The 18,300-nt window shown below is 43.1% G+C and overlaps 1 protein-coding gene across 2 annotated transcripts in view; it reads right to left on the bottom strand.

Moving 5' to 3' along the window:
• Window positions 1-615: 615 nt before the first annotated feature.
• The window catches only part of LOC110498668 (large neutral amino acids transporter small subunit 3), a 36,778-nt gene continuing 19,093 nt past the window's right edge, over window positions 616-18,300 (bottom strand). For both annotated transcript variants that reach the window (XM_036954372.2, XM_090210616.1), the window contains 10 exons: window positions 11,473-11,565; window positions 11,130-11,263; window positions 10,828-10,982; window positions 10,405-10,551; window positions 10,038-10,073; window positions 9,720-9,831; window positions 8,592-8,721; window positions 3,933-4,006; window positions 3,496-3,619; window positions 616-2,790 (listed from right to left, as the gene is read on the bottom strand). In XM_036954372.2, the coding sequence (XP_036810267.1) occupies window positions 2,587-2,790; window positions 3,496-3,619; window positions 3,933-4,006; window positions 8,592-8,721; window positions 9,720-9,831; window positions 10,038-10,073; window positions 10,405-10,551; window positions 10,828-10,982; window positions 11,130-11,263; window positions 11,473-11,565 (1,209 nt within the window). In that variant the 3' untranslated portion in view covers window positions 616-2,586. The remainder of the gene's footprint in view (window positions 2,791-3,495; window positions 3,620-3,932; window positions 4,007-8,591; window positions 8,722-9,719; window positions 9,832-10,037; window positions 10,074-10,404; window positions 10,552-10,827; window positions 10,983-11,129; window positions 11,264-11,472; window positions 11,566-18,300) is intronic.

Here is an 18,300-nt window from a genome sequence, read left to right as displayed (position 1 = left end):
TTACAAATGTAATAAGATCAGTAATAAGATCGGTGATAATGAATGTTCTCCAACACAGAGGTGGAAGTACAGTATGTGAAAGTTGCCCCATGTTCTGGGCATGTAATCATAAAGCATCTCAGAGTAGGAGTACTGATCTAGGATCAGCCCCCCCCCCCTCCCTGTCCATGTTATCTAATTCATTCTGATCTAAAAGGCTAAACTGGTCCTAGATCACCACTCCTACTCTTGAGAGGCATAGTTGGAGAGCAACTGTGATGTGGATGAACCAACGTTTTTTTTTTCTTCTGATGCTCAAATAAAATAAATGGCAAAGCAAACTCTCAAGTCTTAAAAAGATGAGAAAACATTCCACGCGCATATATATATATATATAGCAAAACTATGGCTTTACATTCTCATAGTGCAATTCGGACACTATAGGTACTACACATACCATTACATGGCACAAAAGTAGCCAGAGTGCCAGTCTGTTTGTGCAATCGTGTCAACTCCTTTTCAAACATGCCATGTTTGTCTTGCAATAGAGTTGGGGAAAGCACAAACAGATCTGAGACCAGGCTACCACAAAAATACTTGCTCCCCAGGCACTTACAATAAAGCACACACATTCAATTTATTACATACATTCAATTTATTACACACATTCAATTTATTACATATCATTACATACATACATTACAGTATTCTCTTTCAGATTCAAGCGCTACTAAGTCACACACGCGGTCTCCATCACAAATGGCACCCCATACCCTACAGCGGGATTTAGTGGGATGCACACTAAATAAATAGCCTAGTAGCTCCAATGCACCTGCTAAATGAAGCCCTGCTCCAATGAGGTGGTTCTACTGTCGTTGTCATGGGGACAGTGATATCGGGGTTCAGGTGCATCCACCTTACCTCATACATTACTGTTAACTAGTAATACTGTTTGTTATATTTGACCTCATACAGTACTGTTAACTAGCAACACTTTTATTTGACCAAATACAATACTATGAACTGTAAAATACTGTTTTATGTGACCTCATAGAGGGCTGTTAGCTGTAAATCATTTATTGTTTTTGAATACCGAAGACGGTTGGTTGATCAGATTCAACCAGCTTTTGGAGTTGATTTGAGCAACACATCTGTACATCTATATTATCTTGTACAGTACTGTTAACTGTAAACACGGTTTAACATTTCAAGATGGTCGGTTGGTGGGCTGTTTGACCAGATTGAATCAGCTTCTGACAAGTGCTCTTTCTTGCCCACATTGATATAAATACTTTTCTTTTAAACTAATCTACAGCTCTCTGTAAGAGCTCCTTTGTAACAGCTCACCTTAAAAGGTTTCGGTGATGGGTACTGATTGGCATTTCTCTTGAACTACACAGACATTTCACGTTGCAATTTTATCATAGTTCAATTGGGACGCAGAACCTAAAGATCAAATAACGCAAAAACAGAGGGACCATCGAAGTCTGACCAAACAAACAGACCCTATGAGCCCTGGTCAAAAGTAGTGCACATAATAGGGAATAGGGTGCCATTTGGGACGAACACACATTTCAGGTGGACACATTGTGATGCACGGAGTCATTTAAATAGTAACTCTGGGATGAACACAGGGAAATAGAGGTAGTGACCCAGGGTGTGTCTGAAATTGTACCCCATGGGCTCTGGTCAAAAGTAGTGCACTATATAGGGAATAGGGTGCCATTTCGGACATAGCCGCAGACTTGACCAAGTGGGCATAGTACTTAGTGGACTTACAATGACAGGTCTGACATGGAGATAAAGAAGGGGACACAGGGAAAGATTGCAGGTGCAGATTGATAGTCAAATTAATAGGGATGTGCAGGCCCCATGGGCTGGTGGTCTGGGCACATGTACGGGGAAACTGCGGTTCACCTTCTCCACCATGTCTCCTCCTAATCTGTATTCTCCGCTAGATGTAAAGACACAATAAGGACTAGTATAGATACAGGGAGTGAACCGGAAAAGACAAAGACCAACAAACAATGACCAATAAAATAATACTACCAGACTGGCTGCTAGGCCTAAATTAATGAAGTGACTGTGGTTTGGTGAGAGTTGGGTGGGGGAGGTAGTTCAATGTTACACCAGCCAATCTGATAGTGAAATAAATCCACTTCCTGTCTACTACAGAATACTGAGAGCTGTGCTTCTGGTTGGTGGAAGGGTGACCTGAAATGGTACCAATAACCTTCATGGAATTTTTGGTCAGCTTAAATATTATTGCTTAATTATTGAATTGCCGAAACTCAATTTCCATTGAGATTTTCTATTTCACGTTTAGGCATGAAATTATGTTTTTAACTAAAATAAAGATAGCATATTTTAGGATTTCTTTGGCATGTCATACCTAAAACAAAATGAGTATATTGAGTGTGTATTTTGATGTCAAATTAAAAAGGGCTTAAGGGCGACATGTCCAAACTCCCGTGCACAATATCGTCATCACTGTCCTTGTCGAAAATGACAACCATCATTTGTCATCGTCATGACGATGGTCTATAATGATATTTTACAATTAACGACTATGATATTTGACAGTTAGTTTGGTCAAGATTCTTAAGCTTAATTGCTGAGATGTCCATTAGTATGGTTTTTGGTATGGCCATTTTCTGGTTGCCGTAAGGTTTGTCTCTCTCTTTCTGATTGGTTAGCGGCCTCCCTCTCACACTCCTCCACCTTCTCTCGCATCAGGTTCCTACGGTGATAGATCAGGTATCCGGGCAACAGGAATCCAGCCAATGAGGCAATGAGCAGGCTCAGGTTGATCTGTTGATCGGAAGATAGAGTTAGTCAGAGAACTAACGTGTTTTTATTTTATTTTTTTATTTTTGTATTTTATTTTTTTTACCCCTTTTTCTCCCCAATTTCGTGGTATTCAATTGTTTAGTAGCTACTATCTTGTCTCATCGCTACAACTCCCGTACGGGCTCGGGAGAGACGAAGGTTGAAAGTCATGCGTCCTCTGATACACACAGCGCGCATCCAACCCGGAAGCCAGCCGCACCAATGTGTCGGAGGAAACACCGTGCACCTGGCAACCTTGGTTAGCGCGCACTGCGCCCGGCCCGCCAGAGGAGTCGCTGGTGCGCGATGAGACAAGGATATCCCTACTGGCCAAGCCCTCCCTAACCCGGACGACACTAGGCCAATTGTGCGTTGCCCCAAGGACCTACCGGTCACGGCCGGTTACGGGAGAACTAACGTGTTTGAGACATACCTTTCTAATAAATCTTATTGCCTCAATTGTCTGTTTCTGCCTATTCACATGAATCCATTTTTATTAATTTGCCTTACAATCTCAGTAGTACAACGGCAAAGCACTAATGTCATTGTGTGTGCTGTGTGTGTCTGCATGCATGCATGTATGTGATCTGTGTGTGTGTGTATGCTCTGTGTGTGTGTTTGTGTGTGTGTGTGTGTATGCTCTGTGTACATGTTTGTTTGTTTGTTTGTGTGTGTGTGTAGCCTCACCCAGTAGGGGTCTCCTCCCAGGTGTCCCACCATGATGACAAAGAGAGGCTGCTGGAGGAGAGCGAATAGCGCGCTGATCATCGACTGCATCCCCGTCAATGTCCCAAAGTGATTGGACGGATATCTGGAAGGGGCGGGATGTAATGGTTACCTCCCCAATCAAAACTGACGGTACCTTACCTGTGTTTTGTTAAGATAATACATATTTTTGATTTTTTTTTGTGTTTGTAGCAATTTGTGAATTGTATCCAATAATTTAGCCTTTCACTGCTATTGATATGTAATCTAGTGTTTTCCAAATTGCGTAACAAACCATTCCCAAAGCTATCTGACACACACGCACCTACGGATCTTACTGAGACGATCATAGCATGGGTGTAATGTTCTGGAAAGCAAGCGTCCAACAATGTGTTTAGTTGACGTTGTAATGCACTTACACGGCAGCATAGAGTCCTCCGGCACAGGAGTGGACGAAACCCCTGACCATGGTGTGGACGATGAAGGAAATTATCTGGGAGGGAGTCAAAGAGAAGGCGAAGGAGAGAGAAAGGGGGGGTATTAGGAAAATAAAAGGATAGGGGGATGGAGAGGGAGAGAAATTGTTAATTTTATTTGGCCATTTAAAAACACAATACAACCACACCCGTGGATACTGCTGCATTTTAAAATCATCAAGGACGACACAAAAAAGTTCCATTGTGGCCCTAAACATATACTAAGGACTAAACATATACAAACTAAACATATACACAACTAAATACATAATCTCATCATCATTTACATTTTTCATTTCAGTTGACTAAAACGAGACAGGATGAAATTATCTTTGACAGGAATCGGACTTCTAAGTGGACTGGACAAGAGTTTTTGGAGAGATTGAGAGCTTTTCAGTGATAACCACAATTAATATTAGCAGCACAGATTTGCAGTGCGGTTTATTAATCAGTGGGAAGGACACATCACACCCAGCAAACACAACCTACATCAGCTGGTGAGCTGAGGGGGAGCAAGCGATGAGTGTGGGCAGACCCAGATCTGTAAATGTGTTCTGAAAATGAGACGTGGATACAGTCACTAAAGTGGTAAACTTCATAAGAGCAAAATCTTTAAACCACAGGCAGTTTGTCTCACTGTTGGAAGAGACAGAGTCGGGTCATGCAGATCTCCCCTACCACACAAACGTGAGATGGCTGAGTTTGGGGAAGGTGCTTAAAAGGGAGTGGGACCTGAAGTCGGAGATTGCTGAGTTTTTGCAAATGAAGTGAAAATATGTGGATTTTCCTCAACTGCAAGATAAAGAATGGTTGGCTGATTTTGTCTTCACCGTGGACATCATGGCCCTCATGAATGAACTGAATTCCAAACTACAAGGGAAGGGCCTTTTTGCACATCAGATGTACAGATGTACCTTGTCAAAGACTTCAAGGGGAAATTACTCCTCCTGACCCGCCAAGTAGAAGCCAACAATCTCACCCACCTTCCGACACTACTAGTCTGTTCCCTATCAGATGACCAGCGGGAGAAGTATACATCGCTGCTGCGTGCTTTGAATGGTGAGTTTTTTTCGTCATTTTGACGATTTCAAAGTGTTGGAAAATGACATGCCGTTGGTCTCCTCTCCTTTCACCTTCAATGTGGATAACGCTCCCACTGACCTGCAACTTGAGCTTATCGATCTTCAGTCTGATGCAGTGATTGGAGAACTATTCAAAACAATGTCACTGATGAGGTTATATGCATCTCTCGATGAACAAAACTTTCCAATGATTAGGAGTCATGCTCAGAAGATGTTTGTACTGTTTGGGTCAAACTATGTGAACAGACATTTTCAGTGATGAAATAAAACAAGTCAAGGCACATCTCTCAGCAGTCCTGCACATAGCGACGTCAGAAACTATACCTGACTTCAATGCTCTAGTCAATGCCCATCAGACCCTCCACTCGTCAAACTGATTGACTAGTTTAAATGTAATGTTGAGCTCTCGCTCTTTCTTATTGTAACGACCCTGGGTTTATAAATCGCGGATATCGACTCTGCCGCTTGAGCATGCTTTTGCGGCACAGTCGATAGCGCGCTGGACTTCGGGCTAGAAGGTCGAGGGTTCGAGACCTGCTCCCTGCCTGTTTCATTACATTATGTTTTTGTGCATACGCGTTAACAAGAGTTCTGTCCGTGGTGCTGAATGCAGTGTACTGTTCCCTCTGTGTAGTTCGTTGCATGTTTAATAATGAAAAGAACTACCAAAAGGGGAACATGGATGTGGTTATTTTCTGTGCGTGTTAAAAAAAGAAAAATAAGTAGCATATCTGGACGTGATTTACAGTAGATATATCTGCCAACACAGTGACACACATGATGTATAATCCTGTAATATGATTCTGGCCCACGATGGCAAAAATATATATATTCTAATGTGGCCCTCCATGGAAAATAATTGCCCAGGCCTGTTTTAGACAGATGGCAATGTTGTAATTAGCTAGCTAGCAACGTTTGTCAAAAATAGCACGCTGCAGTTATTCTGCAATTACTGCGTCCAGAATACCAGTCGACTGCAGTTACTGCACTTTTACTGCAGTTTCAAACTTCAATATTTTTTGTAAGGGTATACCTGACTGGGTAAATAACTTTATTTTTAGGTCATGTGGACCCGGTGACTCAGACTTGAGCACTTGGACCAGGACTCGAGCACAGGGGACTTGGGACTCGATTCGGATTCAAGGTTTAGTGACTTGATTACATCACCGGGTGAAACTGTCATTAGCTCCCATTCAGTGGTGGAAAAAGTACAAAATTGTAATGCTTGAGTAAAAGTATAGATACCTTAATAGAAAGTGACTCAAGTAAAAGTGAAAGTCACCCAGTAAAATAATACTTGAGTCTAAAATACTACTTGAGTCTAAAAGTATTTGGTTATAAATATATTTAAGTTTCAAAAGCAAATGTAATTTCTAAAATGTACTTAAGTATCAAAAGTCAAAGTAAATGTATAAATAATTTAAATTTCCTTATATTAAGCAAACCAGACAGCCCCATTTAAAAAAAAAACATTTTTACAATTTTTTAATTCACGGATAGCTAGGGGCACACTCCCAACACTCAGACGTCATTTAAAAAACAAATCATGTGTGCTAAGTGAGTCCGCCAAATCATGGGCAGTAGGGATGACCATGTTCTCTTGATGAGTACGTGAATCGGACCATTTTCCTGTCCTGCCAAGCATTCAACATTTAACGAGTACTTTTGGGTGTCAGGGGAAATATTTGGAGTAAAAAGTACATTATTTTCTTTAGGAATGTCGTGAAGTAAATAAAAAATAGTAAAGTAAAGTACATATACCCCCCAAAACTAATTAAGTAGTATTTTAAAGTATTTTGTACTTAAGTACTTTACACCATTACCCCCGTTATACTTTCAGACACCAATGTGGCAGCCGTGGCAGTGGAACGTTGAAAACAATGGCAAAGACGCGACCGAGTGGCGGAGGTGCAACCCATACTACTTTGCCAATACAGTACTTTGCGGCACCATCTGGTGCTACTCTCTCTCCCCCTGTGAAAGTGTGTATCTGTTTGTTTTGTATGTCATGTGCAATATCTATGTAGGCTGAATTAGACATTTACATGGCCAGATAATTCTTATATATATGTTTGTCAGGATGTAGGATGTTATGCAGAAAAATATGTTCATAGGACAAGGCAATGTATGTTTGTGCACCTGGAAGTCAGTGATTCATGTTTACTATTGGTTAATGAGGCCATACAAATGTGATGCAACTCAAATGAAAGGGCGTTTAGTTGACAAACACGACCCACAGTTTTCATCATTTTGACAATGACTAGACTAAATCATTATTCAAATAACAAATGTGACTGTCACGGATCCCTCCGGAACCTTCATTACCCTCCCCTGTTCCCACTGAGTAGTACTTGTATAAGTGTGCCCTTTGGTTTCCATTGGGCTGTCGATTATTGTTACAATGTCTGTTGGTGTGTCTGAGTACCTGTGCTGTGTGTTTTGGGCTTTCGTGCCCTTGTGGATGGCGCAGATGATTACGGGTCTCATCCCGTGTGTTAATCATTGTGCGCCTGTGTTATTTATTCGAGGTACACCTCCGCTCTTTTGTTTTGGGTTTCTGTGTTTTGTTACATGTTTGTGTGGTCTTCGTCCCGTGCCTTTACACGGCACGCCGTAACTTGGGCTTAATAAAAAAACAACTATTACGCATTCCTGCGCCTGTCTCCCGATCCATCATACCAACTTGACAGTGACTAAGACTGAAATATATTTTGTAAAAATGACTACGGCTAGACTCAATTTAAATAAGAGTGCCAAAATGAACACTGACATGTAGCCAGGGTTCTTGTTGCAAGGTGAGTTATCAGCATTTTGTTTATTTACCTGTATATGGGTAGATATGGTAGGCATGGTCATGTGACTGTGTTCCTACCTGTATTGGGCCACGTTCGGTAGGGAAATGTTGTGGAATGTGGCAGATCAAAATATCACAAATAGAGCTGACATGATTCCTTTTTTACATTTCAGAGAGAGGCATATTTGTCTACATATATATATATATATATATATATATATTTAAACAACGTTTACCCCTGTTTCTCCCCAATTTCGTGGTATCTAATTGATAGTTACTCTTGTCTCATCACTGCAACTCCCGTACGGACTCGGGAGAGGTAAAGGTCGAGAGCCATGCATCCTTCGAAACAACCCTGCCAAGCCGCACTTTTGACACCGCTTAACCCGGAAGCCAGCCGCACCAATGTGACGGAGGAAACACCGTCCACCTGGCAACCGTGTCAGCGTGCATTGCGCCCGGTCCGCCACAGGAGTCCCAATAGCGTGATGGAACAAGAACATCCCCTAACCTGGGCGACGCTGGGCTGATTGTGCACCGCCCCATGGGCACCGCCCCATGGGCGACGGAGCCTGGACTCGTACCAGGATCTCTAGTGGCACAGCCTTAGACCACTGCGCCACTCGGGAGGCCCCCCATATATTTCTATATTTCCACAACGCTGTGTCCTGTTGAACGCAACCCAGGTGAGCTGTGTGCGGTAGGGTCATGTGGCTGTCTTCTTACCTGTACAGGCAGGTTGTCTATCATCTGGATGACTCCGAAGGTGACCAGTAGAACGTTGGTGATGATGAAAGCACGGATGGCGTTTGTCAGTTTCTGGATCTTCCTGTCTCTCTTCGGGGGTTCAGGTTGGCTGGAAAGAAGAGGTCAGGGATGAAGAAAAAAAAAAAGAAAAAAAAATGTAAGCATCAGGAAAATACCAAGGGTTGTGTTTATTGGGGAACGCCACAGAAGACATTTAAACATTTTTTTTTAAATTACAAAGGAAAGCGAAAATTAGTATTTTAGTCAGTTAGATGTCTAATTTTTATTTATTTTTTTTACCTTTATTTTACTAGGCAAGTCAGTTAAGAACAAATTCTTATTTTCAACGACGGCCTAGGAACAGTGGGTTAACTGCCTGTTCAGGGGCAGAACGACAGATTTTGTACCTTGTCAGCTCGGGGATTTGAACTTGCAACCTTTCGGTTACTAGTCCAATGCTCTAACCACTAGGCTACCCTGCCGCCCCATAATGAACGCAACCCGGGCTCTCTCTCAACATGCCATGCTTGGTCCCTTCTGAATTATTTCTCCCTTAAAGAGAGTGGCGCAGTAGTCTAAGGCACATCATCTCAGTGCTAGAAGTGTCACTACAGTCACCCTGGTTTGAATCCAGGCTGTATCACAACCGGCCGTGATTGGGAGTCCCATAGGGTGGCGCGCAATTTTCCCAGGGTCGTACAGGTTTGGCTGGTGTAGGCCGTCATTGTAAATACGAATTTGTTCTTAACTGACTTGCCTTGTAAAATAAAGATAATTTTTTTAAAAAAAGACAGCTGATTGACCAATTTTAGTCAACTGCTGTCCATCTCTCCATAGGGATGAACAGCTTATGTCGCCATCTAGTGGTGATTTTGTATTACTGCATCCCAGGCACCAATAGGCACATGCATGTAAAATACCTAGGGCCCAGAGATTTTCTTGGTGGGCTGTAAGTATAAACACTGTCCAATCAGCATGATGGATGAGATGGGTAGTTTATAACTGAAGTTCCTATGTTCTCTCTCTCTCTCTCTTTGTTCCGTTCTCTCTCCGTTTCACTCTGTCACACACATGCGCGCGCACACACACACACGTACACACGCACACCTCTGGTCTACGTCGCACTCCTTCATCCTCCAGTCCATGATGTAGCCAATCAGAGGACAGGTGAGCAGGCAGAGCAGCTGCAGAGAGCCAAACACTGACGAGTAGAAACCCACTAAGGAGAGGAGACACACGGTCAGAAAACACACACACGTACATACATGCGCACATACACAGTCACTATGCATTACCACACACACACACACACACACTCTCTTTCTCTCACACGCCCGAACGCACGCACGCACAAACACACCTCTCAACACACACACACAAGCTTCCAATACCAAACCAGGATCTCTCTCTGTTTCATTCTCTCACCTTGTTGCTCTGCCTCCATCAATAGCTCCTTAGAAGCTGAAAACAAAAAAACACACAGGAAGTCACAAATTCACACCCACTGACATCATAACAAATCCCAGATGCCATTCTCCGACAACTGTGACCATCCGGTGCCACAGATATTCAAGTCAAGTTTTATTTTGTCATCTCAATATACTTGACAAAAAATAAAGATAAAGATGTGTGACAGAATAAAGAAATGGCAGACTAACCGCTGCGCTCATGTTTGGTTTCACATCACTTGAAGGGAAACAGAATGTGAGCTACTACGAAATCAGTCTGCTTTCACAAGGCAAACGGGTCAGTGCCCACGACTTAAAAGCCTTCACAAGCGATTGGTCCTTACGGTGTGGGTCGCCGTGGGTAACCAGGAACTCCAGCATCTTGTTCATGGCGCCCATAAAGAAGATGATGCGTAGCTGGGTCATCGCCATGGTGATGAGACTCCACAGGAAGATGGGCGAGCAGACTGAACTACGGAAAGGAGGGCCACCTGTCGGGGGAAAGAAGGGGAGGGGCGGGGGTAAGAATTAAACATGAGATCATGACACTAGGCTAAGTTACTTTCTCAATTTGTCAACACATTTTTATGAAGTTGAACAGATCAAAGTAGGGTTGAACTCAATACCGTCCATTTATTCTGGTTGGTGAGTGAAGCCCTGGAAGACCGGCTCTGACCGGTTCCATTTAACTATCCGGTTCTAAGCAGTTATGTCTAGTTCGGACAGGTTCTAACCGTTTTTGTTGTTGATCCCATGCTATTCCTCACCCTGTGTCTGTTCTCCAGTTGGGAGCTGCTCTGACGAGGGATCTGGTTCCTGCTGCTTCGCAGCCATCTTCTCTTCCACCGTGGTCACATGACTGTAGAATCTGTCCCCCGTCACCTTGTCATCCATCACCATGCCACTCAGCTTCACCTCCTTACTGTGGGAGCGAGGAGGAGGAGAGAGAGAATAAAGTTCAGATTCAGAACTCCCTCAACGATTTTTGGGTTACTGTGACAGTCTATAACGTTAGAGTTACGTCATGTAATGTTGTGTTTATGATAGTAACGTTGTCATGAATACTGACGTGTAGCTGATGTCCTCCGGTGCGGGGAAAGACTCCCCCGGCCAATTGAGGAAGCAGTTGAGGAAGACGAGACCGGCTAGCCCCGACCACACCCACATGATCACCCTGAAGGACACACCTAGATCATAGATCAGCTGGAGGGAAGAAACAGAGGGAGGGAGGGAGAGATGTAGAGGTTAGAAAATTAAACTATAATATATCACGATATCAAGTAAAGCCATCAAGTGATGCCTTTCTGTGAATCCTCAATCAATCAACAAACCAATCAACATTTGTCACAAGGTGCTTAAGGTAACAAACACTGACCTAAACTCCCAGAGGGAACTGGGGATAACTCTCCTACCTTGACTCCAGGGAAGGTGACGGCTGAAGAGGCGTAGGAGCCGATCATTAGAGACAGGATAGTGGAGCGCACGTTCCCAAACATGTTGGGCAACTAGGAGACAGAGAGAAGGGGGGGCAGAGAGGTAGTGAGATGGGAAACAGCGAGAGTGGGAGATAGAAAAGAGGGAGGAAGAGGAAGTCGGACAAAGATCACAGGTCTTTAAGATCACAGTGGCTGTATTAACTGAATCCAGCGATTTTTTTTTTTTTATTATTATATATTTTTTTGCAATTTGATGGAAAATGAAACGCAGAAATATCAAATGTACATATCTATTCACACCCCTGAGTCAATACTTTGTAGAAGCCCCTTTGGCAGCGATTAGAGCTCTGAGTCTTTCTGGGTAAGGCTCTAAGAGCTTTGCACACCTGGATTGTACAATATTTGCCCATTATTCTTACAAAAAAAATATGTAATATTTGTAAGCTCTGTCAATTTGATTGTTGATCATTGCCAGAAAGCCATTTCAAGTCAAATCAAATTGTGTTTATCACATGCGCCGAATACAACAGGTGCATGTGATAATTGTCAATAATGACAATCACCTTACAGTGAAATGCTTACATACAAGACCTTAACCAACAAAGCTTTAAGAAGTTAAGAAATGTTTAAGTAAAAAATAGAAAATAAAAGTAACAAATAATGAAACAATGTGCGGGTGCACTGGTTAGTCGAGGTAATATATACATGTAGGTAGAGTTAAAGTGACTATGCATAGATAATAAACAGAGTAGCAGCAGCGTAAAAGAGGGGTCTGGGTAGCCCTTTGATTAGCTGGTCAGGAGTCTTATGGCTTGGGGGTAGAAGCTGTTAAGAAGCCTTTTGGACCTAGACTTGGCGCTCTGGTACCGCTTGCCGTGCGTTAGCAGAGAGAACAATCTATGACTTGGGTGGCTGGAGTCTTTGATCATTTTCATGTCTTTCCATAGATTTTCATGCCGATTTAAGTCAAAACTGTACTTAGGCCACTCAGGAACATTCAACGTCGTCTTGGTAAGCAACTCCAGTATATATTTGGCCTTGTGTTTTGGGTTATTGTCCTGCTGAAAGGTGAATTCATCTCCCAGTGTCTGTTGGAAAGCAGACTGAACCAGGTTTTCCTTTAGGATTTTGCCTGCGCTTATAGCTAGCTGTATTCCGTTAATTTTTTTCCCGAAAAACAAACTCCCTAGTCCTTGACGGTGACAAGCATACCCACAACATGATGTAGCCACCACCACACTTGAAAATATATGATAAATATACAATGTGATGTGTTGTGTTGGATTTGCCCCAAACATCACACTTTGTATTCAGGACAAAAATGTAATTTCCTTGTTGCAAACAAGATGCATGTTTAGGAATATTTTTATTCTTTACAGGCTTCCTTCTTTTCACTCTAATTTAGGTTAGTATTGTGGAGTAACTACAACGTTGTTGATCCATCCTGTTTTCTCCTATCACTGCCATTAAACTCTGTAACCGTTTTAAAAGTCACCATTGACCTCATGGTGAAATCCGTGAGCAGTTTCCTTCCTCTCCGGCAACTGTTAGGGTGGACACCTGTATCGTTGTCGTGACTGGGTGTATTGATACACCATCCAAAGTGTAATTCATAACTTCACCATGCTCAAATGGATATTCAGTGTCTGTTTTTTTTTTTATACAATTCTACCAATCGGTGTCGTTCTTTGCGAGGCATTGAAAAACCTCCCTGGTATTTGTGGTTGAATCTGTGCTTGAAATTCACTATTTGGTTTAGCGACCTTACAGATAATTCTATGTGCGAGGTAGAGAGATGGGGTAGTCATTCAAAAAAAATCATATTAACCACTATTATTGAACATTATTATTAACTTATTAGGTGACTTGTTAAGCACATTTTTACTCCTGAACTTATTTAGGCTCGCCATAACAATGGGTTGGATACTTATTGACTCAAGACATTTCAGTTTGACTTTTTTTTTTACCAAATAAAAAAAACATTTCTACAAACAAAATTCCACTTTGACATTACGGGGTATGGTGTGTGACAGAACATCTAAATGTAATCCATTTTAAATTCAGGCTGTAACACAGCAACATTTGGGAAAAGTAAAGGGGTGTGAATACTTCCGGAAGGCACTGGAAGTGCTCAAGATGCAATTCTATGAAAGTAACACCAGGTGGTGATATGAGCTGTTCCATCTTTGTGGAGAGGGTCCTAATATGCAGCTTTGCAACATGTGTTAGGTCAGTTACTCTGCTGCTTTAGGAGACACATGCTAGCCTGAGGCATGGGGAATAGGCTGGCTTTGTATTCACAGCCTCTGACTTGGCATATAATATTGCTACACAGTAGAAGGTTGATTTTAGACATTTTTTGGTCGCTGGCACTTTTTCAAAACTAACAGTTTTAACTTGGAAACGGTAGAAAATGTGGACATATGGAGTTATGAATTAACAAATGCCATACAAGAAGTCTTGTAGTTGCCTTCCTATTTTCCTCACTCATTCTCTCCCTTGTCTTTTTGGAGGACGTTGTGCAAGTACTGAGCGTCTGCGTGCCAAAAATGCATTTTTTGTTGTTGTTGCTGTGAATGTGTGTGTGCGTGGAATTGTGCAGGTGGCACAGTAGAAGCAGTGTCCTCCTTAACCTGCCGAAGTAATACCCAACACAAACAGCTGTGGGTAGTTCCCCCTATGTCGTGCCAACGACACTGCCAGTGCCAGCCTACGCAGATATAAAGACACACAGATAACAACGTACATCACATCAGGCTGTGTGTCGTCACCACTCTCTCCCCCTTTGGAAAACATCGCCTGATCTCGCGAGCTGACATGAATGTTCGCTGCGCAGAGCGGTAAATTAGTTCAAGTTAAATATAGTGACAACACGTACTGTGTCACCACACTGAGCTTAAATACATACCAGAAATTGTGACACAATTTCTCTATGGGGGCTTAAATCAAATTGATGTGATTAGCTTTTTTGTACATTGGATATAAACGTACAGGCTCAGAGCAACAGCACTGTTTGCACTTCTCTTTACAGATGTGTGTTACGATTTGAAGTAGCACCCTATTCACTATATAGTGCACTACTTTTGACCACTACGTAGGGAATATGGTGCCATTTCGGATGCAAACTATGTCACTCCACACTGTGCCAAGCTGAGCTTAAAGAGTTATATCAAACACCATTGTGCTAACCTCTATTTATAGATGTGCATTACACCCGGAATCTATAAAGACAGCATCTATGTAAACAAGTTATATAAATCATTTATATAAATAATAACTCTGTGTATCGTTCCCATCCGTCATCCCTTCACTATTTGTTCAATACAAATCTGAAAATAGGGAAGAGGTGGGAATTACCACTCCTTCATAAAATATATATATTATTCTGATGCTTGGGCTTCTGATGCTTCTGATGCTTCTGATGCTTGGGCTTCTGATGCTTCTGATGCTTGGGCTTCTGATGCTTCTGATGCTTCTGATGCTTCTGATGCGCTCTCTCTTTTAACAATTAAATGCAAAATTGGGCAGTTCAGGAAGAAGCAAAACACACACACACTTTAACACCCTATTTCCAGTTGGTCACATTCTAAGTTTAACTGAGGACAATATCCCACTATTTCCCTCTCTAGATCTTTCCTGTTTTCCACAACAGTCTCTCTCCCTGTTTTTCCATTCTTATCACTCCCCCCCCCCCCACCAATTTAACCCTGCTGATAGTGACATACCAGCCAGTACCACAGTTTTCCAGACCAAGTAACCTGACCAGGAACAAACCTGTGCCCTACACTTACTATATAGAACCCCTAGGGTTCTGATTAAAGAACCCTACAAAAGGGTTCTATATAGAACCTTAAGGGTTGCTATATGAAGTGATAGAACCATTTTTGGTACTACATAGAAACCTTTTTCCTACGAGTGTCGTTTTAGCCAATAACTAGGGCCTGCAGGTTTCCCTGGTCAGGTCTTGGCAGAGGTACGGATAAAGTTGCCCCATGACCATGACCATTCTCTCTCCAGGTCCTGTCGATCAGTGTACGGGTCATGGCTGAGCTCCAGCTCGTTCTTAATGAGCCATCGGAGGTATTCAGGGGCCTCAGCTACGTGCCCCCACACACACACTACCATGGACTGACAGACAGAGACAGGCAGACAGAACCAAAGGTTGACATTATTTGGGTGGATGGAACGAAAGAGTCAATGACTAGGAGGGAAACGTGTGACTCGTTTGCCATGTCGTGCAGTGCAACCGTTTACTTGCATACGCGCCTAAATATTTTTGCTGTGACCTGGAGCTTTCATTTAGGAGCACCAGTGCGCCAACATTTTGGGGGGGATTCTGGCTTCATTACCTCCTATATTTTTCATTGTGCTCCCAAATTACTTTGTGAGCGCTTACATTTTTCATCTTAGGCGCACACATGCTCTTTGTAAAAAAAGCTGTAGGAGGATGCGCAAATTGTAATGGCGGGAATTAAATTAATGGAACGGTCTCAAACACACCCAACATACGGAAAGCAACGTTTGACTCCGTTCCATTAATTCCATTCCAGCCATTACAATGAGCCCGTCCTCCTATAGCTCCTCCCACCAGCCTCCTCTGGTGGGTATGTGTACATGTACGTGTGTGAAAGAGGCAGAGAGTGTGTGAGAGAGAGAGGTAGAGGGACAGACGTCGAGGTAGAGGGACAGACATCAAGAGGTAGAGGGACGGAGAGAGGTAGAGGGACGGAGAGAGGTAGAGGGACAGACGTCGAGGTAGAAGGACAGACGTCGAGGTAGAGGGGCAGACGTCGAGGTAGAGGGGCAGACAGAGAGGTAGAGGGGCAGACAGAGAGGTAGAGGGGCAGACAGAGAGGTAGAGGGACAGACAGAGGTCGAAGGACGGAGAGAGTTAGAGGGACGGAGAGAGGTAGAGGGACAGACAGAGAGGTAGAGGGACAGACAGAGAGGTAGAGGGACAGACAGAGAGGTAGAGGGACAGACAGAGGTAGAGGGGCAGACAGAGAGGTAGAGGGACGGAGAGAGGTAGAGGGACGGAGAGAGGTAGAGGGACGGAGAGAGGTAGAGGGACAGACAGAGGTAGAGGGACAGACAGAGAGGTAGAGGGACAGACAGAGAGGTAGAGGGACAGACAGAGAGGTAGAGGGACAGACAGAGAGATAGAGGGACAGACAGAGAGGTAGAGGGACGGAGAGAGGTAGAGGGACGGAGAGAGGTAGAGGGACGGAGAGAGGGGTAGAGGTACAGAGAGAGGGGTAGAGGTACAGAGAGAGGGGTAGAGGTACAGAGAGAGGGGTAGAGAGACACAGAGAGGATAGGAAGATGGGTGAACTCGAGAAAAAGCAGGGAGCTTTAAAAACAGAATCAGAACAACATTCTACAAGCACAAAAAAAGAGGAATGGGATATGTCTCGATTGCCCTGGAGAATGTAAGGTCATATAGCTCATGTACCTAATATTGACTGACGGACGGATGTGTGATTTAGGTCCTGGAACTACTGGTACAGACCCAGAGGGTTACTGTATGTGTGTGTGTATGTATGTACAGTGCCTTGCGAAAGTATTCGGCCCCCTTGAACTTTGCGACCTTTTGCCACATTTCAGGCTTCAAACAGAAAGATATAAAACTGTATTTTTTTGTGAAGAATCAACAACAAGTGGGACACAATCATGAAGTGGAACGACATTTATTGGATATTTCCAACTTTTTTAACAAATCAAAAACTGAAAAATTGGGCGTGCAAAATTATTCAGCCCCTTTACTTTCAGTGCAGCAAACTCTCTCCAGAAGTTCAGTGAGGATCTCTGAATGATCCAATGTTGACCTAAATGACGAATGATAATAAATACAATCCACCTGTGTGTAATCAAGTCTCCGTATAAATGCACCTGCACTGTGATAGTCTCAGAGGTCCGTTAAAAGCGCAGAGAGCATCATGAAGAACAAGGAACACACCAGGCAGGTCCGAGATACTGTTGTGAAGAAGTTTAAAGCCGGATTTGGATACAAAAAGATTTCCCAAGCTTTAAACATCCCAAGGAGCACTGTGCAAGCGATAATATTGAAATGGAAGGAGTATCAAACCACTGCAAATCTACCAAGACCTGGCCGTCCCTCTAAACTTTCAGCTCATACAAGGAGAAGACTGATCAGAGATGCAGCCAAGAGGCCCATGATCACTCTGGATGAACTGCAGAGATCTACAGCTGAGGTGGGAGACTCTGTCCATAGGACAACAATCAGTCGTATATTGCACAAATCTGGCCTTTATGGAAGAGTGGCAAGAAGAAAGCCATTTCTTAAAGATATCCATAAAAAGTGTTGTTTAAAGTTTGCCACAAGCCACCTGGGAGACACACCAAACATGTGGAAGAAGGTGCTCTGGTCAGATGAAACCAAAATTGAACTTTTTGGCAACAATGCAAAACGTTATGTTTGGCGTAAAAGCAACACAGCTGAACACACCATCCCCACTGTCAAACATGGTGGTGGCAGCATCATGGTTTGGGCCTGCTTTTCTTCAGCAGGGACAGGGAAGATGGTTAAAATTGATGGGAAGATGGATGGAGCCAAATACAGGACCATTCTGGAAGAAAACCTGATGGAGTCTGCAAAAGACCTGAGACTGGGACGGAGATTTGTCTTCCAACAAGACAATGATCCAAAACATAAAGAATCTACAATGGAATGGTTCAAAAATAAACATATCCAGGTGTTAGAATGGCCAAGTCAAAGTCCAGACCTGAATCCAATCGAGAATCTGTGGAAAGAACTGAAAACTGCTGTACACAAATGCTCTCCAT

The sequence above is a fragment of the Oncorhynchus mykiss genome, chromosome 19 (assembly GCF_057628025.1).
Source record: "Oncorhynchus mykiss isolate SJ-2025 chromosome 19, ASM5762802v1, whole genome shotgun sequence".
NCBI lineage: Eukaryota > Metazoa > Chordata > Actinopteri > Salmoniformes > Salmonidae > Oncorhynchus > Oncorhynchus mykiss.
Note: the sequence above shows the minus strand (reverse complement) of the source record. Positions and strands in the feature narration are given on the sequence as shown.